At 46.8% G+C, this 24971-nt stretch overlaps 1 protein-coding gene across 1 annotated transcript; it reads right to left on the bottom strand.

The window, feature by feature from the left end:
* Positions 1-17094: 17094 nt before the first annotated feature.
* On the bottom strand, positions 17095-22716 carry LOC143350665 (uncharacterized). The gene is made up of 2 exons (XM_076782686.1): positions 21334-22716; positions 17095-20757 (listed from the first exon to the last, which is right to left on the bottom strand). The coding sequence occupies exons 1-2, from the start codon at positions 22714-22716 to the stop codon at positions 17095-17097; spliced, it is 5046 nt and encodes a 1681-aa protein (XP_076638801.1).
* Positions 22717-24971: the final 2255 nt, after the last annotated feature.

The raw sequence follows: 24971 nt of genomic DNA, 5'->3' as shown, positions 1-24971 counted from the left end.
AAAACCCAGGATCCGTTCAACAAGTATGTGAAAAACGAAACGTATGAGTCTGATGAGAGCAAATCCCAGACCTATCCCAGACCTAACTTGCGTTGTCCTCTAAGATATTGATGGAAACGAGGTTTAATTGACTGTTTCAGTGTTGTACTTCATTACTACGTGATGCAATCCAGAAAAAGCCCAGGATCTAGCCATCAAGTTTGAGAAATATGCGAAAGTATGAGCCTGACGAGAGCAAATCCTCGGCCTAACCTAGACCTAACATGCGTTATCCTCAAATATATTGATCGAAACCAGGTTTTATGGACAGTTACAGTGTGGTACCACACTACTACGTGATCCAAACCAGAAAAAAACCCAGGATCTGTTCAACAAGTATGTGAAAACCGCGAAAGTATGAGCCTGATGAGGGCAAATCCCAGACCTATCCCAGACCTGACTTGCATTGTCCTCTAAAATATTGATCGAAACCAGGTTTAATTGACTGCTTCAGTGTGGTACCACATTACTACGTGATCCAATCCAGCAATAGCCCAGGATCTAGCCATGAAGTATGAGAAATATGCGAAAGTATGAGCCTGATGAGGGCAAATCCTAGACCTAACTCAGACCTAACATGCGTTATCATCTAAAATATTTATCAAGACCTGGTTTAATTGATTGTTTCAGTGTGGTACCACATTACTACGTGAACCATACCAGAAAAAACCCAGGATCCGTTCAACAGGTATCTGAAGAATGCGAAAGTATGAGTCTGATGAGTGAAAATCTCAGGGCTAACCTAGACCTAACATGCATTATCCTCTAAAATATTGATCCAAACCAGGTTTAGTGGACTGTTTCAGTGTGGTACCACTTTACTACGTGATCCAAAGCAGAAAAAACCCTCGATCGGGTCAACATGTTTGTTAGAACTGCGAAAGTATGACCCTGATGAGGGCAAATCCCAGGCCTAACCCAGACCTAACATGCGATATCCTCAAAAATATTTATCAAGACCAGGTTTAACTGAATGTTTCAGTATGGTACCACATTACTACGTGATCCATACCAGAAAAAACCCAGGATCTGTTCAACAAGTATGTGAAAAATGCGAAAGCATGAGTCTGATGAGGGCAAATCCCAGACCTATCCCAGACCTAACTTGCGTTATCCTCTAAAATATTGATCGAAACAAGGTTTAATTGACTGTTTCAGCGTGGTACCACATTACTACGTGATACAATCCAGAAACAGCCCAGGATCTAGCCATGAAGTATGAGAAATATGCGAAAGTATGAGCCTGATGTGGGCAAATCCTAGACCTAACCCAAACCTAACATGCGTTATCCTCTAAAATATTTATCAAGACCAGGTTTATTTGAATGTTTCAGTGTGGTACCACATCACTACATGATCCAAACCAGAAAAAACCCAGGATCCGTTCAACAAGTATGTGAAAAACGCGAACGTATGAGTCTGATAAGGGCAAATCCCAGACCTATCCCAGACCTAACTTGCGTTGTCCTCTAAGATATTGATGGAAACCAGCTTTAATTGACTGTTTCAGTGTGGTACCACATTACTACGTGATCCAATCCAGAAATAGCCCAGGATCTAGCCATGAAGTATAAGAAATATGCGAAAGTATGAGCCCGACGAGGGCAAATCCTAGACCTAACCCAGACCTAACATGCGTTATCCTCAAAAATATTTATCAAGACCAGGGTTAACTGAATGTTTCAGTGTGGTACCACATTACTACGTGATCCATACCAGAAAAAACCCAGGATCTGTTCAACAAGTATGTGAAAAATGCGAAAGCACGAGTCGGATGAGAGCAAATCCCAGGCGTAACCTAGAAATAACTTTCGTTATCCTCTAAAATATTGATCGAAACCAGGTTTAATTGACTGTTTCAGTGTGGTACCACATTACTACCTGATCCAAACCAGAAAAAACCCAGGATCCGTTCAACAAGTATGTGAAGAATGCGAAAGTATGAGTCTGATGAGTGAAAATCCTCGGCCTAACCTAGACCTAACATGCGTTATCCTCAAAAATATTGATCGAAACAAGGTTTAATGGACAGTTTCAGTGTGGTACCACACTACTACGTGATCCAAACCAGAAAAAAACCCAGGATCTGTTCAACAAGTATGTGAAAATCGCGAATGTATGAGCCTGATGAGGGCAAATCCCAGACCTATACCAGACCTAACTTACGTTATCCTCTAAAATATTGATCGAAACCAGGTTTAATTGACTGTTTCAGTGTGGTACCACATTACTATGCGATCCAATCCAGAAATAGCCCAGGATCTAGCCATGAGGTATGAGAAATATGCGAAAGTATGAGCCTGACGAGAGCAAATCCTAGACCTAACCCAGACCTAACATGCGTTATCCTCAAAAATATTTATCAAGACCAGGTTTAACTGAATGTTTCAGTATGGTACCACATTACTACGTGATCCATACCAGAAAAAACCCAGGATCTGTTCAACAAGTATGTGAAAAGTGCGAAAGCATGAGTCTGATGAGGGCAAATCCCAGACCTATCCCAGACCTAACTTGCGTTATCCTCTAAAATATTGATCGAAACAAGGTTTAATTGACTGTTTCAGCGTGGTACCACATTACTACGTGATACAATCCAGAAACAGCCCAGGATCCAGCCATGAAGTATGAGAAATATGCGAAAGTATGAGCCTGATGTGGGCAAATCCTAGACCTAACCCAAACCTAACATGCGTTATCATCTAAAATATTTATCAAGACCTGGTTTAATTGATTGTTTCAGTGTGGTACCACATTACTATGTGATCCAAACCAGAAAATAACCCAGGATCTATTCAACGAGTATGTGAAGTGTGCGAAAGTATGAGTCTGATGAAGTCAAATCCCAGATCTATCCCAGACTTAACTTGCGTTATCCTCTAAAATATTGATCGAAACCGGGTTTAATCTTTCTGTTTCAGTGTGGTACCACATTACTACGTGATCCAAACCAGAAAAAACTCAGGATCAGTTCAACAAGTATGTGAAAAACGCGAAAGTATGAGCCTGATGAGGGCTAATCCCAGACCTATCCCAGACCTAACTTGCGTTATCCTCTAAAATATTGATCGAAACCAGGTTTAATTGACTGTTTCAGCGTGGTACCACATTACTACGTGATACAATCCAGAAACAGCCCAGGATCCAGCCATGAAGTATGAGAAATATGCGAAAGTATGAGCCTGATGTGGGCAAATCCTAGACCTAACCCAAACCTAACATGCGTTATCATCTAAAATATTTATCAAGACCTGGTTTAATTGATTGTTTCAGTGTGGTACCACATTACTACGTGAACCAAACCAGAAAAAACCCAGGATCCGTTCAACAAGTATGTGAAGAATGCGAAAGTATGAGTCTGATGAGTGAAAATCCCAGGGCTAACCTAGACCTAACATGCGTTATCCTCTAAAATATTGATCCAAACCAGGTTTAATGGACTGTTTTAGTGTGGTACTACTTTACTACGTGATCCAAAACAGAAAAAACCCTCGATCACGTCAACATGTATGTTAAAACTGCGAAAGTATGACCCTGATGAGGGCAAATCCCAGACCTACCCCAGACCTAACTTGCGTTATCCTCTAAAATATTGATCGAATCAAGGTTTAATTGACTGTTTCAGCGTGGTACCACATTACTACGTGATACAATCCAGAAACAGCCCACGATCTAGCCATGAAGTATGAGAAATATGCGAAAGAATGAGCCTGATGTGGGCAAATCTTAGACGTAACCCAAACCTAACATGCGTTATCCTCTAAAATATTTATCAAGACCAGGTTTATTTGAATGTTTCAGTGTGGCACCACATTACTACGTGATCCAATCCCGAAAAAACCCAGGATCCGTTCAACAAGTATGTGAAAAACGAAACGTATGAGTCTGATGAGAGCAAATCCCAGACCTATCCCAGACCTAACTTGCGTTGTCCTCTAAGATATTGATGGAAACGAGGTTTAATTGACTGTTTCAGTGTTGTACTTCATTACTACGTGATGCAATCCAGAAAAAGCCCAGGATCTAGCCATCAAGTTTGAGAAATATGCGAAAGTATGAGCCTGACGAGAGCAAATCCTCGGCCTAACCTAGACCTAACATGCGTTATCCTCAAAAATATTGATCGAAACCAGGTTTTATGGACAGTTACAGTGTGGTACCACACTACTACGTGATCCAAACCAGAAAAAAACCCAGGATCTGTTCAACAAGTATGTGAAAACCGCGAAAGTATGAGCCTGATGAGGGCAAATCCCAGACCTATCCCAGACCTGACTTGCATTGTCCTCTAAAATATTGATCGAAACCAGGTTTAATTGACTGCTTCAGTGTGGTACCACATTACTACGTGATCCAATCCAGCAATAGCCCAGGATCTAGCCATGAAGTATGAGAAATATGCGAAAGTATGAGCCTGATGAGGGCAAATCCTAGACCTAACTCAGACCTAACATGCGTTATCATCTAAAATATTTATCAAGACCTGGTTTAATTGATTGTTTCAGTGTGGTACCACATTACTACGTGAACCATACCAGAAAAAACCCAGGATCCGTTCAACAGGTATCTGAAGAATGCGAAAGTATGAGTCTGATGAGTGAAAATCTCAGGGCTAACCTAGACCTAACATGCATTATCCTCTAAAATATTGATCCAAACCAGGTTTAGTGGACTGTTTCAGTGTGGTACCACTTTACTACGTGATCCAAAGCAGAAAAAACCCTCGATCGGGTCAACATGTTTGTTAGAACTGCGAAAGTATGACCCTGATGAGGGCAAATCCCAGGCCTAACCCAGACCTAACATGCGATATCCTCAAAAATATTTATCAAGACCAGGTTTAACTGAATGTTTCAGTATGGTACCACATTACTTCGTGATCCATACCAGAAAAAACCCAGGATCTGTTCAACAAGTATGTGAAAAATGCGAAAGCATGAGTCTGATGAGGGCAAATCCCAGACCTATCCCAGACCTAACTTGCGTTATCCTCTAAAATATTGATCGAAACAAGGTTTAATTGACTGTTTCAGCGTGGTACCACATTACTACGTGATACAATCCAGAAACAGCCCAGGATCTAGCCATGAAGTATGAGAAATATGCGAAAGTATGAGCCTGATGTGGGCAAATCCTAGACCTAACCCAAACCTAACATGCGTTATCCTCTAAAATATTTATCAAGACCAGGTTTATTTGAATGTTTCAGTGTGGTACCACATCACTACATGATCCAAACCAGAAAAAACCCAGGATCCGTTCAACAAGTATGTGAAAAACGCGAACGTATGAGTCTGATGAGGGCAAATCCCAGACCTATCCCAGACCTAACTTGCGTTGTCCTCTAAGATATTGATGGAAACCAGCTTTAATTGACTGTTTCAGTGTGGTACCACATTACTACGTGATCCAATCCAGAAATAGCCCAGGATCTAGCCATGAAGTATGAGAAATATGCGAAAGTATGAGCCTGATGAGGGCAAATCCTAGACCTAACCCAGACCTAACATGCGTTATCATCTAAAATATTTATCAAGACCTGGTTTAATTGATTGTTTCAGTGTGGTACCACATTACTATGTGATCCAAACCAGAAAATAACCCAGGATCTGTTCAACGAGTATGTGAAGTGTGCGAAAGTATGAGTCTGATGAAGTCAAATCCCAGATCTATCCCAGACTTAACTTGCGTTATCCTCTAAAATATTGATCGAAACCGGGTTTAATCGACTGTTTCAGTGTGGTACCACATTACTACGTGATCCAAACCAGAAAAAACCCAGGATCAGTTCAACAAGTATGTGAAAAACGCGAAAGTATGAGCCTGATGAGGGCTAATCCCAGACCTATCCCAGTCCTAACTTGCGTTATCCTCTAAAATATTGATCGAAACCAGGTTTAATTGACTGTTTCAGCGTGGTACCACATTACTACGTGATACAATCCGGAAACAGCCCAGGATATAGCCATGAAGTATGAGAAATATGCGAAAGTATGAGCCTGATGAGGGCAAATCCTAGACCTAACTCAGACCTAACATGCGTTATCATCTAAAATATTTATCAAGACCTGGTTTAATTGATTGTTTCAGTGTGGTACCGCATTACTACGTGAACCATACCAGAAAAAACCCAGGATCCGTTCAACAGGTATCTGAAGAATGCGAAAGTATGAGTCTGATGAGTGAAAATCCCAGGGCTAACCTAGACCTAACATGCGTTACCCTCAAAAATATTGATCGAAACCAGGTTTAATTGACTGTTTCAGTGTGGTACCACATTACTATGTGATCCAATCCAGAAAAAACCCAGGATCCGTTCAACAAGTATGTGAAAAACGCGAACGTATGAGTCTGATGAGGGCAAATCCCAGACCTATCCCAGACCTGACTTGCGTTGTCCTCTAAGATATTGATGGAAACCAGGTTTAATTGACTGTTTCAGTGTGGTACCACATTACTACGTGATCCAATCCAGAAATAGCCAAGGATCTAGCCATGAAGTATGAGAAATATGCGAAAGTATGAGCCTGATGAGGGCAAATCCTAGACCTATCCCAGACCTAACATGCGTTATCATCTAAAATATTTATCAAGACCTGGTTTAATTGATTGTTTCAGTATGGTACCACATTACTACGTGATCCATACCAGAAAAAACCCAGGATCTGTTCAACAAGTATGTGAAAAATGCGAAAGCATGAGTCTGATGAGGGCAAATCCCAGACCTATCCCAGACCTAACTTGCGTTATCCTCTAAAATATTGATCGAAACAAGGTTTAATTGACTGTTTCAGCGTGGTACCACATTACTACGTGATACAATCCAGAAACAGCCCAGGATCTAGCCATGAAGTATGAGAAATTTGCGAAAGTATGAGCCTGATGTTGGCAAATCCTAGACCTAACCCAAACCTAACATGCGTTATCCTCTAAAATATTTATCAAGACCAGGTTTAATTGAATGTTTCAGTGTGGTACCACATTACTACGTGAACGAAACCAGAAAAAACCCAGGATCCGTTCAACAAGTATGTGAAGAATGCGAAAGTATGAGTCTGATGAGTGAAAATCCCAGGGCTAACCTAGACCTAACATGCGTTACCCTCAAAAATATTGATCGAAACCAGGTTTAATTGACTGTTTCAGTGTGGTACCACATTATTATGTGATCCAATCCAGAAAAAACCCAGGATCCGTTCAACAAGTATGTGAAAAACGCGAACGTATGAGTCTGATGAGGGCAAATCCCAGACCTATCCCAGACCTAACTTGCGTTGTCCTCTAAGATATTGATGGAAACCAGGTTTAATTGACTGTTTCAGTGTGGTACCACATTACTACGTGATCCAATCCAGAAATAGCCCAGGATCTAGCCATGAAGTATGAGAAATATGCGAAAGTATGAGCCTGATGAGGGCAAATCCTAGACCTAACCCAGACCTAACATGCGTTATCATCTAAAATATTTATCAAGACCTGGTTTAATTGATTGTTTCAGTGTGGTACCACATTACTATGTGATCCAAACCAGAAAATAACCCAGGATCTGTTCAACGAGTATGTGAAGTGTGCGAAAGTATGAGTCTGATGAAGTCAAATCCCAGATCTATCCCAGACTTAACTTGCGTTATCCTCTAAAATATTGATCGAAACCGGGTTTAATCGACTGTTTCAGTGTGGTACCACATTACTACGTGAACCATACCAGAAAAAACCCAGGATCCTTTCAACAGGTATCTGAAGAATGCGAAAGTATGAGTCTGATGAGTGAAAATCTTAGGGCTAACCTAGACCTAACATGCATTATCCTCTAAAATATTGATCCAAACCAGGTTTAGTGGACTGTTTCAGTGTGGTACCACTTTACTACGTGATCCAAAGCAGAAAAAACCCTCGACCTGGTCATCATGTTTGTTAGAACTGCGAAAGTATGACCCTGATGAGGGCAAATCCCAGGCCTAACCCTGACCTAACATGCGTTATCCTCAAAAATATTTATCAAGACCCGGTTTAACTGAATGTTTCAGTATGGTACCACATTACTACGTGATCCATACCGGAAAAAACCCAGGATCTGTTCAACAAGTATGTGAAAAATGCGAAAGCATGAGTCTGATGAGGGCAAATCCCAGACCTATCCCAGACCTAACTTGCGTTATCCTCTAAAATATTGATCGAAACAAGGTTTAATTGACTGTTTCAGCGTGGTACCACATTACTACGTGATACAATCCAGAAATAGCCCAGGATCTAGCCATGAAGTATGAGAAATATGCGAAAGTATGAGCCTGATGAGGGCAAATCCTAGACCTAACCCAGACCTAACATGCGTTATCATCTAAAATATTTATCAAGACCTGGTTTAATTGATTGTTTCAGTGTGGTACCACATTACTATGTGATCCAAACCAGAAAATAACCCAGGATCTGTTCAACGAGTATGTGAAGTGTGCGAAAGTATGAGTCTGATGAAGTCAAATCCCAGATCTATCCCAGACTTAACTTGCGTTATCCTCCAAAGTATTGATCGAAACCGGGTTTAATCGACTGTTTCAGTGTGGTACCACATTACTACGTGAACCAAACCAGAAAAAACCCAGGATCCGTTCAACAAGTATGTGAAGAATGCGAAAGTATGAGTCTGATGAGTGAAAATCCCAGGGCTAACCTAGACCTAACATGAGTTACCCTCAAAAATATTGATCGAAACCAGGTTTAATTGACTGTTTCAGTGTGGTACCACATTACTATGTGATCCAATCCAGAAAAAACCCAGGATCCGTTCAACAAGTATATGAAAAACGCGAACGTATGAGTCTGATGAGGGCAAATCCCAGACCTATCCCAGACCTAACTTGCGTTGTCCTCTAAGATATTGATGGAAACCAGGTTTAATTGACTGTTTCAGTGTGGTACCACATTACTACGTGATCCAATCCAGAAATAGACCAGGATCTAGCCATGAAGTATGAGAAATATGCGAAAGTATGAGCCTGATCAGGGCAAATCCTAGACCTAACCCAGACCTAACATGCGTTATCCTCAAAAATATTTATCAAGACCAGGTTTAACTGAATGTTTCAGTGTGGTACCACATTACTACGTGATCCATACCAGAAAAAACCCAGGATCTGTTCAACAAGTGTGTGAAAAATGCGAAAGCACGAGTCGGATGAGAGCAAATCCCAGGCGTAACGTAGACATAACTTTCGTTATCCTCTAAAATATTGATCGAAACCAGGTTTAGTGGGCTGTTTCAGTGTGGTACCACATTACTGCCCGATCCAAACCAGAAAAAACCCAGGATCTGTTCAACAAGTATGTGAAAAATGCGAAAGTATGACCCTGATGTGGGCAAATCCCAGACCTATCCCAGACCTAACTTGCATTGACCTCTAAAATATTGATCGAAACCAGGTTTAATTGACTGTTTCAGTGTGGTACCACATTACTACGTGATCCAATCCAGAAATAGCCCAGGATCTAGCCATGAAGTATGAGAAATATGCGAAAGTATGAGCCTGATGAGGGCAAATCCTAGACCTAACCCTGACCTAACATGCGTTATCATCTAAAATATTTATCAAGACCTGGTTTAATTGATTGTTTCAGTGTGGTACCACATTACTACGTGAACCATACCAGAAAAAACCCAGGATCCGTTGAACAAGTATCTGAAGAATGCGAAAGTATGAGTCTGATGAGTGAAAATCCTCGGCCTAACCTAGACCTAACATGCGTTATCCTCAAAAATATTGATCGAAACCAGGTTTAATAGACTGTTTCAGTGTGGTACCACATTACTACGTGATACAATCTTGAAACAGCCCAGGATCTAGCCATGAAGTATGAGAAATATGCGAAAGTATGAGCCTGACGAGGGCAAATCCTAGACCTAACCCAAACCTAACATGCGTTATCCTCTAAAATATTGATCCAAACCAGGTTTAATGGACTGCTTCAGTGTGGTACAACATTACTACGTGATCCAAACCAGAAAAAACCCAGGATCCGTTCAACAAGTATGTGAAGAATGCGAACGTATGAGTCTGATGAGGGCAAATCCCAGACCTATCCCAGACCTAACTTGCGTTGTCCTCTAAGATATTGATGGAAACCAGGTTTAACTGAATGTTTCAGTGTGGTACCACATTACTACGTGATCCATACCAGAAAAAACCCAGGATCTGTTCAACAAGTATGTGAAAACCGCGAAAGTATGAGCCTGATGAGGGCAAATCCCAGACCTATACCAGACCTAACTTACGTTATCCTCTAAAATATTGATCGAAACCAGGTTTAATTGACTGTTTCAGTGTGGTACCACATTACTACGTGGTCCAATCCATAAATAGCCCAGGATCTAGCCATGAGGTATGAGATATATGCGAAAGTATGAGCCTGACGAGAGCAAATCCTAGACCTAACCCAGACCTAACATGCGTTATCCTCTAAAATATTTATCAAGACCAGGTTTAACTGAATGTTTCTGTGTGGTCCCACATTACTACGTGATCCATACCAGAAAAAACCCAGGATCTGTTCAACAAGTATGTGAAAAATGCGAAAGCATGAGTCTGATGAGGGCAAGGCCCAGGCCTAACCTAGACATAACTTTCGTTATCCTCTAAAATATTGATCGAAACCAGGTTTAGTGGGCTGTTTCAGTGTGGTACCACATTACTGCGCGATCCAAACCAGAAAAAACCCAGGATCTGTTCAACAAGTATGTGAAAAATGCGAAAGTATGACCCTGATGTGGGCAAATCCCAGACCTATCCCAGACCTGACTTGCATTGTCCTCTAAAATATTGATCGAAACCAGGTTTAATTGACTGCTTCAGTGTGGTACCACATTACTACGTGATCCAATCCAGAAATAGCCCAGGATCTAGCCATGAAGTATGAGAAATATGCGAAAGTATGAGCCTGACGAGAGCAAATCCTAGACCTAACCCAGACCTAACATGCGTTATCCTCTAAAATATTTATCAAGACCAGGTTTAACTGAATGTTTCAGTGTGGTCCCACATTACTACGTGATCCATACCAGAAAAAACCCAGGATCTGTTCAACAAGTATGTGAAAAATGCGAAAGCATGAGTCTGATGAGGGCAAATCCCAGACCTATCCCAGACCTAACTTGCGTTATCCTCTAAAATATTGATCGAAACAAGGTTTAATTGACTGTTTCAGCGTAGTACCACATTACTACGTGATACAATCCAGAAACAGCCCAGGATCTAGCCATGAAGTATGAGAACTAAGCGAAAGTATGAGCCTGATGTGGGCAAATCCTAGACCTAACCCAAACCTAACATGCGTTATCCTCTAAAATATTTATCCAGACCAGGTTTAATTGAATGTTTCAGTGTGGTACCACATTACTACGTGAACCAAACCAGAGAAAACCCAGGATACGTTCAACAAGTATGTGAAGAATGCGAAAGTATGAGTCTGATCCCCTCAGGGGCTGCCAGCCTTTCAGCTGCAGTACGGGCTTAACGAACCCGGGGTACCCGAGTCATACACACACCGTAAGCCTCCTGTTGGTCGTCACAACGACCCATTCACAATTCCCTATTGGTTTTGTGAATGGTACGTGACGGCAGGAGGAACGGGGGTCTTGGCTTAACCGCCTGGGCCACGAGTATGGCGACTCTATAAAATCGCCCTCCAATCCTAAGCTATGGTGCGCGGCGATGGGATGCATGGTTGGGGGAGAAGGCCCAATCCCAATCGACCACCTCCGGGGAACCTGCCGAACCCCCGGAGTATTAGGCTTACCCGGGTAGGGCGGCTCTGCCCGGGTGGACCTTTATTTCCGACCATCTCGTGGGATTATTATGGACACAGAAAATAAAATGGGGATGGGGCGGGTTTTGTCGGTTGGGGAGGACGGAGGCGGGGTTGGGGTTAGGGTGGCGGCGCTCGCGCCCCACTCAGCGCCAGGTCCGGCTTCGTGGAGGGTGGAGGAGGACGACGAGACGGCGTCGGTCTCGTCCTTCTCCTCCAGCACGAGCCACATAGGCTCTAAGAGGAAGAGGACGGGGCAGGCCGTCGTCGAGGTGGGCGAGGCGATGAGCCCGTCGGTGAGGCTGAGTTGCCTCAGGGACGAGGTGACCGAGGAGATATCGGAGAGGATCTCCTCGTCCCTGAGGCGGGTGGAGAAAGTCGCCGCTGCCTGCGCCTTTAAGGGGCAGAAAAGCGGTGGCGCGGAGGCCCTGAAGGCCGCGGCGGAGGAAATGAGGGAGGCGGCGCGGGAGCTCAGAGGGCGGAACGCCCGTCTGCAGCTCCTGTTGGAGGAGGAGCGACAGGGGAGGAGGAGGGCAGAGGCGCTGTGGAACAGCGCGGCCCTCCCTCCCATCCTCCCTCCTCCTCCACCGCCGCGTCCCTCGGCGGAGGTAAATAAGCGGAGTGCGGCGGCAGTGGTGCGGGGCAACGCGGGCCCCTCCACCCGCACTCCGCCCGTGAAGAAGTCCCCGTCCTCCTCAGAAGACGATCTTCTGAGGAGGATTGGGGACATGATTGATGGCAAGCTGGCCGCCTTCCGGGAGGAGCTCCTCGCCGGAAGAGCGGTCAGCAGGAAGGCGGTGCCTCCCCGACCTGTTCCGGTGCAGTCGGGGAAGGCAAAAAAGGGCGGAGTGAAGGCTCCGCCCAGCGTTGCGGCACCAGGGCCCCGGGTCGCGACCCCCAAGGGGGGTGGTGTACCCGTGGTCGCGGTGGTCGCGTCCTCCACGGCACCCTCCCAAGGGGGGGTGGCGTGGAGTGAGGTGGTAGGGCGGAAGGCGAAGCGGGCGGCGAGGAAGGCCTCGCAACCGCAGCCTCCGCCTCCGCCGCCGGCGGCCAAGGTAAAGGCCGCGAAGGTCGGGAAGGCACGACCAGGTCGTCCCCCAAAAACGGCAGCGGTGACGCTGACCGTTGCGCAGGGGGGCGACCTGACCCTCGCGGAGGCGATGCGGCTCGCCAGGGAGAATATCTCCCTGGAAGAGCTGGGCATCGCCTCCGTGAGGGCGAAGAGGGCCGTGACCGGGGGTCTCTTGCTGGAGATCCCCGGTGCAGAAGGCGGCGCGAAGGCGGATCGTCTCGCCCAGAGGCTCCGAGAGCAGCTGGGCGAGCGAGGTGTCCGGGTCGCCCGGCCCACGAAGCGCACGGAGATGCGCGTTTGTGGGCTGGACGACTCGGTCAGCGCACAGGATGTGTCCCGTGCCCTTGCGAGGGCGGACCTGCGGATCGGAGAGATCCGCAGGTCGCCCTCCGGCCTCGGGTCGGTGTGGGCCCGGTGCCCCCTCTCCGCCGCCCGTAAGGTGGAGGAATCCGGGAGGGTGTTGGTGGGGTGGGTTTCGGCGCGAGTGGAAATCCTCGCGCCGCGCCCGCTCCAGTGTCACCGCTGCCTCGAATTGGGGCACGTGAGGCAGTGGTGCACCTCGCCGGTGGACCGCAGCGGTCAGTGTTACCGCTGCGGTACCAAAGAGCACCGTGCGAGCCAGTGCTCGGCGGGCCCCCACTGCCCGCTGTGTGCGGACATGGTGAGGCCAGCCGATCACAGGGTGGGGAGCAAGAAGTGCTCCCCCCCCCCTCCCGGAAGGAGAGGAAGAGGCGGGCTGCACCGGCTCCGGTGCCGAGGGCGGTGGCATCGTCCTCCATGGAAGTGGACGGTGCTACGGGGACGGACGGCCGGGAGGAGGCTGGCGCGGCCATTAATTAATGCCGCCCCGCCTCCTCCTCCAGGCCAACCTCAACCACTGCCGCGCGGCACAGGACTTGATGTCCCAAGTCCTCGCGGAGTGGGGGTTTGGCCTGGCGGTCGCCGCCGAGCCGTACCACGTCCCTGATCACCCTCATTGGGTGGGCGACGCGGACGGCTTGGTGGCGACTGTATGGGTAGGGGGCGACGGGTCCCCACCGTTCTCCTTGTTGGAGCGCGGTCGGGGATTCGTCACCGTGGACTGGGGGGGAGTCGCTGTGGTGGGGTGCTACATTTCGCCCCGTAGCGGTCACGCTGCGTTCGAGCTGTACTTGGCCGAGGTCGCGGCATGCGTGCAGCGCTACGCGGCCCGGCCGGTGCTGGTCCTGGGGGATTTTAATGCCAAGTCGGTGGCTTGGGGATCCCCCAGGACCTCCGTTCGCGGCGGGATCCTGGGCGATTGGGCGGCGGGGCTCGACCTCCGGGTATTGAACCGGGGGTCGGAGCACACATGCGTGCGGCGATATGGGGGTCCATCGTGGATGTTGGATTCGCGACCCCCAACGCCGTGCGCATGGTGTCGGGTTGGCACGTGGTCGCGGGGGCAGAGACACTCTCCGATCACCGGTACATCCGGATGGAGGTCTCTGCCTATGCTGCGTCGGGTGCAGAGGCGCATGGCGCTCAGGGTCGTCCGCGGGTATCGGACCATGTCACATGAGGCGGCGACGGTTCTAGCGGGGATGCCGCCCATGGACCTGCTCGCGCGGTCGCACGCGGTGATGTACCGGCACCGCGTCGACCGTCGCGCGGGGGTGGGGGCGGTCCCGGGCGGGCAGGAACCTGCTTGGGGCGATTTGAAGCGCCAGGCCCGGCAGTCCGTGTTGCTCGCGTGGCAGGAGCGGCTGGCTCTGCCAACCGCGGGGCACCGGACTGTCGGGGCTGTTCGGCCACTCCTGAAGGAGTGGCTGGACAGAGGCCATGGCAGCCTCACCTACCGGCTGGCACAGCTATTTTCCGGGCATGGCAGTTTCGGAAGATACCTGTGCCGGATAGGGAAGGAGCCGACGGCGCGTTGCTGCCACTGCGACGCTGAGCAGGACACGGCGGATCATACCCTGGAGGTATGCCCCGCGTGGGAGGGGGAGCGCCGTGTCCTGGTCGGCCTCGTCGGGCGGGATGTCTCGCTGCCGGGCGTGGTGCGCGCCATGCTCGGCAGCGAGGAGAAGTGGAGGGCCGTGGCCTCCTTCTGCGAGAACGTAATGTTGCAGAAGGAGGCCGCGGGGAGGGAGCGCGAGCTTCAGCGGCGCGCTGAAGCTCGCGCTCGTGCGGTGGCCCGAGATCGTCGCCCGGTCGCGAGGCGTCGCGGGCGGCCGCCTCGGCGTGGCGGATGACCTAGGCTGGGAGGGGGGTCCTGAGGGGACCCTCCTCCCGCCAGGCGGCGCCGGGTCGGACCGGTTGGGGGTAGGAGTGCCTCCCCCTACCGGTCCGACGCAAGGGGAGGCACCCTCGGCGGTCTGGTGCGGCCATGAACGCCCGGCCGTCGAGCGGTGGAAACGGGGTCGCGGGCGGTTGCGAGTTGGGGCTCGCAGCCGCCACTAAACGCGGCCCCGGGACGGATAGCGGCGGGATGGAGTGGCCCCGTCCCGCCGCTATGAGGCAGTGTGTCTACTGGGGGGACCGATTGTCCCCCCGGGGGATGGGCGCGAAAGCGCGGGCACGGGGACGATACCGGAAGAATGCTTCGAGCGATTCCCGGTATCCTCCCAAAGCGTGCCGAAGGGTCACCGTGGGGTTTTTAGTGGGTAGGTCCCGCGCCTGTCGTTGTACGGGCGCGGGGAATCCCACACACCCCTCCCACCTCTCCCCAAGGAGGTGGGAGGGAGTCTTTCGAAGATTTTCCCCACGACAAAAAAAAAAAAAAAAAAAAAAAGTATGAGTCTGATGAGTGAAAATCCCCGGCCTAACCTAGACCTAACATGCGTTATCCTCAAAAATATTGATCGAAACCAGGTTTAATCGACTGTTTCAGTGTGGTACCACACTACTACGTGACCCAAACCGGAAAAAACCCAGGATCTGTTCAACAAGTATGTGAAAAACGCGAAAGTATGAGCCTGATGAGGGCAAATCCCAGACCTATACCAGACCTAACTTACGTTATCCTCTAAAATATTGATCGAAACCAGGTTTAATTGACTGTTTCAGTGTGGTACCACATTACTACGTGATCCAATCCAGAAATAGCCCAGGATCTAGCCATGAGGTATGAGATATATGCGAAAGTATGAGCCTGACGAGAGCAAATCCTAGACCTAACCCAGACCTAACATGCGTTATCCTCTAAAATATTTATCAAGACCAGGTTTAACTGAATGTTTCAGTGTGGTCCCACATTACTACGTGATCCATACCAGAAAAAACCCAGGATCTGTTCAACAAGTATGTGAAAAATGCGAAAGCATGAGTCTGATGAGGGCAAGGCCCAGGCCTAACCTAGACATAACTTTCGTTATCCTCTAAAATATTGATCGAAACCAGGTTTAGTGGGCTGTTTCAGTGTGGTACCACATTACTGCGCGATCCAAGCCAGAAAAAACCCAGGATCTGTTCAACAAGTATGTTTACCATCGACCCACGGGCGAAAGGGAGCAGGGATCAGATGGGAGTACAGACAAAACAGGCAATACTTTGTATGTCATAGATTTATTCAGGAATTTTACAATTTCTTGTTCCTTATATCTCTTAGGTATTCGAAAGTCGATCAGCGTGCCGACCCCGAATGCCGTCCCATTAGCGATTTGAAAGTTTTACCATATTGTCATAGTGACCACCGATTAATGCCAAAACCAAATCCGGAACTCTTGCCATCGAGTTCACCCATGCACTCGACCTCGCAAGGCACCAGTTGCGAGGAACGCTCAACAATCGTCTACGCGACATTGTACCGTCCAGCCAGGGAACAATGACGCAGTAGTCGACATCGGAGCACGAGCTTTGGGAATTATAATATGCCAAATTAGAGATGCCGATACACGCCCGAACAGCCAGGGAACGTGCCAAAATTAATCAACAAACAAATCGCTATGGGACAACCCGGGCCGAGGCCGCTCGACCTTCCAATCCTTCGATACTTACATGCCGTTTCCCGACCGAATCGCGACTGTTCCCGTCCTTCTCGTAATCACCGCGCTTATCTACCTATTTCCCCACTCCAAATGAATCCACCACCACGAAAATTGTAAATGAAACGAAAACGAAATTTGTACTTATATTAGTGATCAAACCAGCAGACGTGTTAAACAATTAAACCTAAAAACTTATTAATTGTGTTGTCAACAAATTCCCCCTCCCGTGTCTGAGATGTCTTACTCAGCACTAATATCCATGGGTTTCAGCACAATTAATTTCGAAACTGGTCTAATAATTTTGCCTTTCGTTGTCTTAATTTCGGCCACCCGTACTCGCCCGTCCCTTCCAGGAAACGTGGTTGTGACTATTCCGCGTGGCCATATGTTTCTAGGCAGCTGAGAATCAACAATGAGGACCAAGTCTCCTACTGCTAGGGGTTGCACCTCTTGATGCCAGCGACGCCTTTTTATCAGTGTGGGAAGATATTCTTTGACCCAACGCGACCAGAAATGATCAGCTAGGTTCTGTGCTATCCTCCACTGCTTGCGTAAATTTTGGCCTTCTCTGCCGCCTAGTCCCACTGCCAATGGGTTAATAGAAGATGTTCCAATCAAAAAATGGTTTGGTGTTAAACTTTCTCCATCTCTGTGGTCTACGGATACGGATGTTAGTGGCCTACTATTTACAGTATGTTCAGCCTCTGCTAACATCGTGGCCAGCGTTTCCTCACGAGGTGCCCTTTCTTTCAGGATGATTCTCAGGGTGATTTTGACCGACTTAACTAAACTTTCCCAACAACCACCCATATGAGGAGCCCCCGGAGGAATAAAACGCCACTCCACGCCCTTGCTCATAGCTCTATCCCTCAGCGTATCGCAGTCTAAGTCCGTTACAAGCCTTTTCAATTCGGCGTGAGCTCCTCTTAAGTTGGTACCATTGTCTGAATATATTATAGTCGGGAACCCACGCCGAGCGGCCATACGCGAAAGAGCCATAATCGTAGCATCCGTTGTCAAAGTGGATGCTATTTCAATATGGATAGCTCGGATATTCAAACAAGTAAATAATACGCCCCATCGTTTCTCGCGCCTCCTACCTACCGTGACTTCCATAGGACCAAAATAATCAATTCCACAATTGGTGAATGGTCTTACATGATGATCTATTCGCACGCTTGGCAGATCTGCCATCCGAGGTATTTGCGGTGTTTTCTTATTCATACGACATACTTGGCATCGACTTGCAACAGTTTTTACAGTTGGTCGTAATCTTAAAATCCAAAACGATTGCCTCAATTCGTTGACCACCGTCTCCGTACTGCCATGATTTGCCTTTTGATGATAGTGTAATATCAGAAGGCGTGTATATCGGTGACCTCCATCCAATATTACTGGTTCTTTCATAGTGTGCGGTACCCCTTCGGCTGCCGATATTCGCCCACCGAGCCGAATGAGTCCGACTTCATCCAAAAATGGTGTTAATTGATGTAGTCGGCTTTTACAGCTTATTACTCCTCCATGGTTTAATGTATGCAATTCTTCTGAAAAACTATCTCGCTGACACTGGGCCGACCATTTTCTCACTGCCCACTGTACATGTACATTAGTTAATGGGACCTTCTTCTTAGCTAAGCAACATTCACTGAAAACTAGTAGCCAAGCTGTGCTGCGGATTAACCGAAACCATGAAGAAAATCGCTCAATTTGAGGTAGCTCCAATCTTCCAAAGTCCACATTTGCTCCTACAAACTCCGGCCTAAGTTCTTCTCTAGGACCTGGCACGGTGGTTCTTGGTTGGGCATGCCAAAAACGTTCATTATTGCGCAAAAATTCTGGTCCCGAAATCCATCTGGATTTCTCTAAGGGCATTGGACCGTTTTCGCGCGTTGCGTCGTCGGCTGGATTCTCCTTTGAGGGAATCCATTGCCATTCGTTCTGACTAGTTAGGTCATCTATTTCACCCAAACGATGAGCCACAAACGCTTTGTACGTTCGGTAATCCGACCGCAACCAACTTAACACTGTGCACGAGTCCGTCCAAAAAACTCTTTTGGTTATTTTCCTGCTATGTTCTTGTTGTACGGTACGAGCTATGCGACTGGCAAGCAATGCGGCTTGTAGTTCTAGACGCGGGATAGAAATGGGTTTCAATGGGGAAACACGACATTTGCCCAAAATAAATGTGACGGTTGTTATTCCATCTTCGTATACGTCGCGCCAGTAGGCCACTCCTGCATACGCCTTTTCACTGGCGTCACAAAATACATGAAGCTCTGTAGCACAAATAGTCGCATTTCGCTGCAAGTAGCAACGGGGTATGGAGAAGTGTTTTATATGTTGCAGATCTTGGATCCATCTCTTCCATTCTACGTATTCAGTATCCTTCAACACTTCGTCCCATGCGATAGTGCTACGCCAGCTGTTCTGCAGTAGAATTTTACTTCTAATAGTAAAGGGACTAAGAAATCCGTAGGGGTCGAACACGGACATAATCACGCTTAACATTTGTCGTTTGGTGGGTTTCTGTTCTCCAGTTAATATTTCCCGCTGAATTCGTTTCAGACTCAAGTTGAAGGATAGCCTATCTTCGTCAGGATTCCATTTAATGCCTAACACCCTTTCCGTCGGATGTTGATCAAACGCGAGATTTACTTTCAAACGTGACCGTTTCTCGCTGGGCAGACTGTCTAATACCATTCGGCTATTGCATGTCCAATTTCGTATGTCGAAACCACCTCTGCGATGAATTTCAGTAACTTCGCGAATAAGTTTAACGGCTTCTTCAATAGTGTCAGCACCATCGATGTAGTCGTCCATGTAGTGATATTTCATTATGGCTTCCGCTGCTTTAGGGTATTCCAGTTCCAATTCTTTTGCATTAACGTTCTTGACAAACTGAGCTGAGCAAGGTGAAGATGTCGCGCCGAATATCAGGAAAGTCATTACATATACGTCTGGTTCCTTGGCTCTGTCCATCCCACGCCATAGAAAATGTTGTGCGAACTGGTCTTCCGGACGTATTTTTATTTGAAGGAACATTTCCTTGATGTCCGCGGTAAAGGCAATACGTTTCTGTCGAAATCGAAGTAATGATCCTAACAGCGAATTAAGCATGTCTGGTCCCGGCAGCAGTGCATCGTTCAAACATGTCCCATGGTATACTGCCGCGGCATCGAACACAACGCGTAATTTTTCTGGTTTATTTACATTTCTTACTCCAAAATGCGGTAGGTACCATACTCGCGTATCGTTTACTACAGGTAGAATTACTTTAGACGCGTAACCACAATCTAGAAAATGTTGAATTTGTTCACAATATTGTGCCGCAAATTTAGGATCTTTATCCATCTTACGCTCCAGGCTTTTAAGTCGAGTCACTGCGTATTGCTTATTATTCGGAAACTCAATCGCATCAGACCTCCATAACAATCCTGTTTCCCATCGATCATTTACCCTTCGCGTTGTTTTCTTTAATATTTTCTCCGCTCGCACGATTAACACGTTATTCCTCGGTTTTTCACTAACGCCTAGGGATTCTATATTAAAATGGTGTTTGACCAGCTCGTTTAGCCGACTGTCACGGAAGTGATTATTATTTCGTTCTCTCATTTCAGTTAACTGCAGCATAGTTAATTCGTTTTCTTCGTTTGCACCGCATGGCAAATGCCCATGTATCGTCCACCCAAGATTTGTGTATGATGCTACTGGTGCTTGTCTCCCCGACTCCCTTACTTCAAGTGATGTAATCAAATCCCAATGATCTTGACCTATCAAAATTTCCGGGGTCACGTTAGAATAACCTTCGATGTTTAAATCTTTTAAGTGTCGATGCTTCTTTACTTCGCTCACGTGTAATGTCTGAGAGGGCAGTGATAAACTCCGTATTGTTCTAGCTACTATCTGAAAGGTCTTTACACTGTTTTTGCCTCTAATATCAAAATCGACGCTTTTACTTTTCATCGAAACGGTTCCCATTCCCCCTACTCCTCTTAACTGTAAAAAAGTTGGTCTACCTGCTGACCCGATTTTATTCGCTGCCGATGCGTCAACTAAAGTTATTGTGGATCCTTCATCCAAGAGGGCATATGTCTGTAAATCCCCGCGTGCTCCGGTGATTACTACTGGCACTACTTTCAAGAGGATTCCCTTACAGCTCGTCTGTCAAGTATTTGCAGTAACTTCTACCGACTCCGAGCTTCCAGGTACCGGAGATAGCGGTAAATTATTCCTCACCACTGTGGTACTCGTTGAACGCCCATTTGCGTGTAGAAGTTTATGATGGGCCCGTTTACACGTCGCAAATCCGCACCCTTTAGCTCCGCAACGAATACTACGATGTCTTCCTACCAGGCATCGGAAACATACTCCTTTCTGTCGCGCCCATTCCCATCGTTGGGGTACAGCTAAGCTACTAAATCGTCGGCAACCGGTAACCATATGATTTTCCGTTAAACAGTAATTGCAACGACTAATTACTTTCCTGTTGGGCGAAAGTATCTTTGAACTATCCGTTGTTGCTGTTAAAACGGTTGCTTTAGATTCTGCAGTGCGTTTAGTCTTATCGCGTATGTACAGTTTTCCTTCTCGTGGGTACCGAACGTTAGGAGTTATTAAGTTACTAGTCCCAGCTTTGCAAGCAATCTCAGCTTCAAAAAATAGGAATTTTGCAAGTACAACTAATTTAGGCTCATTTCCTTCATTATTCTCATTCAAGAACCTATTATATTGGTAAATCATGTTCATTGGTAATTTTCGCAGTATCTCCGAATTCAAGTCGGGACTCTGCAGATAACCAATGTGATTAACTGCTTGCAAAGCCGCTACGCAGTTCTTAACTGTGGTAGCAAACGTCACCAGGTTTCCACCTATACCGCCAATACGGGGAAGATTCTTTATGTCTTCGACAATCTTTGTAGCTACGACGTCGGGGTTACCGAACCTTAGTTCTAGGGTCTCCATTATTTGACGTACGTCGCTTGCCGTCACCATAAGAGACGCTACTGCATCGCGTGCCGGACCACGCAGACACGCATACAACCGCGAAACGTTTTCTTCTTCGGAATATCCTCCCTTCTGCGTCGTCAAATCGAACACACGTTTAAATCTTGCCCATTCCACAGTGTCTCCATTAAATATCGGTAGCTCCCCCTTAGATGTTAAACGGTTTAATAATTGTCGCGATGAATCTCCCGTTGCTGATCTACCCTGGATGGCCTCAATTGTGCGGCTCAAAACATCTGTCAGTTTTGAAATTCCAGAAGTTTCATTCCTCTGCATGTTCGGAACACTGTCTACCGCGCGTTGATAATGGCTGGATGCGGCTGTCGCATTTCGTTCCGCTTGATCTGCTTGGCCGCCTATTTGTCGCGTGTAATTGTTAACTGACGTCTCTCGATGGTTATCGGTGAAATTAGATACGTGAGCCGATGACTTCTCGAGCCAGGCGCGTATCGAGCGATTAGTGTTGTTGTCTTGACTACATCCCTGGTTTGCGTCTGGACGTGGTACTAAGGAACTTCGATCACTACTTCCACCATTTGTCCCTTCCTCCAGTTGAGCTATCTCTAACTCTAACCTCTCGTCAATCAATTCCAGTTCAACCTTTTCCTTTTCTTCGAGCAACTTTCGACGAACCTTCGCACGCTGTTCCGCCGCTTGAATTTCCAATCGCCTCTTTCGAAGCGACGATGAAGTTGAAGCGGCTTGCGAGGCCACCGAGTGCACGGTGCCACCTGCTGGATTTGGCTGCGATGCTAGCACGGCAGAATCTCGTAGACCTGCTTCCTCGTCTGGTTGCTCCACAATAGCACGTTTCCCACGCAGTGGGTGACAGGCAGGCCGTCCCGATCGTGTAGCCATTCCAGTCCTGGTTGTAAGTGGACGTCCTCTGCTTCCCCCTGGTCGACTCGATTTCGAGCGTTTCGTCGATGACATAGTAGCACTCGATATGTGTTGCAGAAAACACGAAATAAACCACGATAAATGATACAATGCTAGAACATTGGATCTTCCACAGCCTTCAAGCATTCTCCGAAACATACACCAATTATCACCGCAGTTACCCCAAACGTCCCGGCCCCCATCGCCCACAGATCGCTGGCTCATATCCGGCTCGAAGGACCATTGTTTACCATCGACCCACGGGCGAAAGGGAGCAGGGATCAGATGGGAGTACAGACAAAACAGGCAATACTTTGTATGTCATAGATTTATTCAGGAATTTTACAATTTCTTGTTCCTTATATCTCTTAGGTATTCGAAAGTCGATCAGCGTGCCGACCCCGAATGCCGTCCCATTAGCGATTTGAAAGTTTTACCATATTGTCATAGTGACCACCGATTAATGCCAAAACCAAATCCGGAACTCTTGCCATCGAGTTCACCCATGCACTCGACCTCGCAAGGCACCAGTTGCGAGGAACGCTCAACAATCGTCTACGCGACATTGTACCGTCCAGCCAGGGAACAATGACGCAGTAGTCGACATCGGAGCACGAGCTTTGGGAATTATAATATGCCAAATTAGAGATGCCGATACACGCCCGAACAGCCAGGGAACGTGCCAAAATTAATCAACAAACAAATCGCTATGCCGCTTCCCGACCGAATCGCGACTGTTCCCGTCCTTCTCGTAATCACCGCGCTTATCTACCTATTTCCCCACTCCAAACCACCACGAAAATTGTAAATGAAACGAAAACGAAATTTGTACTTATATTAGTGATCAAACCAGCAGACGTGTTAAACAATTAAACCTAAAAACTTATTAATTGTGTTGTCAACAAAGTATGTGAAAAATGCGAAAGTATGACCCTGATGTGGGCAAATCCCAGACCTATCCCAGACCTGACTTGCATTGTCCTCTAAAATATTGATCGAAACCAGGTTTAATTGACTGCTTCAGTGTGGTACCACATTACTACGTGATCCAATCAAGAAATAGCCCAGGATCTAGCCATGAAGTATGAGAAATATGCGAAAGTATGAGCCTGATGAGGGCAAATCCTAGACCTAACCCAGACCTAACATGCGTTATCATCTAAAATATTTATCAAGACCTGGTTTAATTGATTGTTTCAGTGTGGTACCACATTACTACGTGAACCATACCAGAAAAAACCCAGGATCCGTTCAACAGGTATCTGAAGAATGCGAAAGTATGAGTCTGATGAGTGAAAATCTCAGGGCTAACCTAGACCTAACATGCATTATCCTCTAAAATATTGATCCAAACCAGGTTTAGTGGACTGTTTCAGTGTGGTACCACTTTACTACGTGATCCAAAGCAGAAAAAACCCTCGATCGGGTCAACATGTTTGTTAGAACTGCGAAAGTATGACCCTGATGAGGGCAAATCCCAGGCCTAACCCAGACCTAACATGCGTTATCCTCAAAAATATTTATCAAGACCAGGTTTAACTGAATGTTTCAGTATGGTACCACATTACTACGTGAACCATACCAGAAAAAACCCAGGATCCGTACAACAGGTATCTGAAGAATGCGAAAGTATGAGTCTGATGAGTGAAAATCTCAGGGCTAACCTAGACCTAACATGCACTATCCTCTAAAATATTGATCCAAACCAGGTTTAGTGGACAGTTTCAGTGTGGTACCACTTTACTACGTGATCCAAAGCAGAAAAAACCCTCGATCAGGTCAACATGTATGTTAGAACTGCGAAAGTATGACCCTGATGAGGGCAAATCCCAGGCCTAACCCAGACCTAACATGCGTTATCCTCTAAAACATTTATCAAGATCAGGTTTAATTGATTGTTTCAGTGTGGTCCCACATTACTACGTGATCCAAACCAGAAAAAACCCAAGATCCGTCCAACAAGTATGTGAAGAATGCGAAAGAATGAGTCTGATGAGTGAAAATCCCAGGCCTAACCTAGACCTAACATGCGTTATCCTCAAAAATATTTATCGAAACCTGGTTTAATCGACTGTTTCAGTGTGGTACCACATTACTATGCGATCCAAACCAGAAAATAGCCCAGGATCTATCCATGAAGTATAAGAAATATGCGAAGGTATGAGCCTGATGAGGGCAAATCCTAGACCTAACCCAGACCTAACATTCGTTATCCTCAAAAATATTTATCAAGA

This window comes from Colletes latitarsis, unplaced genomic scaffold (genome assembly GCF_051014445.1).
Source record: "Colletes latitarsis isolate SP2378_abdomen unplaced genomic scaffold, iyColLati1 scaffold0013, whole genome shotgun sequence".
NCBI lineage: Eukaryota > Metazoa > Arthropoda > Insecta > Hymenoptera > Colletidae > Colletes > Colletes latitarsis.
Note: the sequence above shows the minus strand (reverse complement) of the source record. Positions and strands in the feature narration are given on the sequence as shown.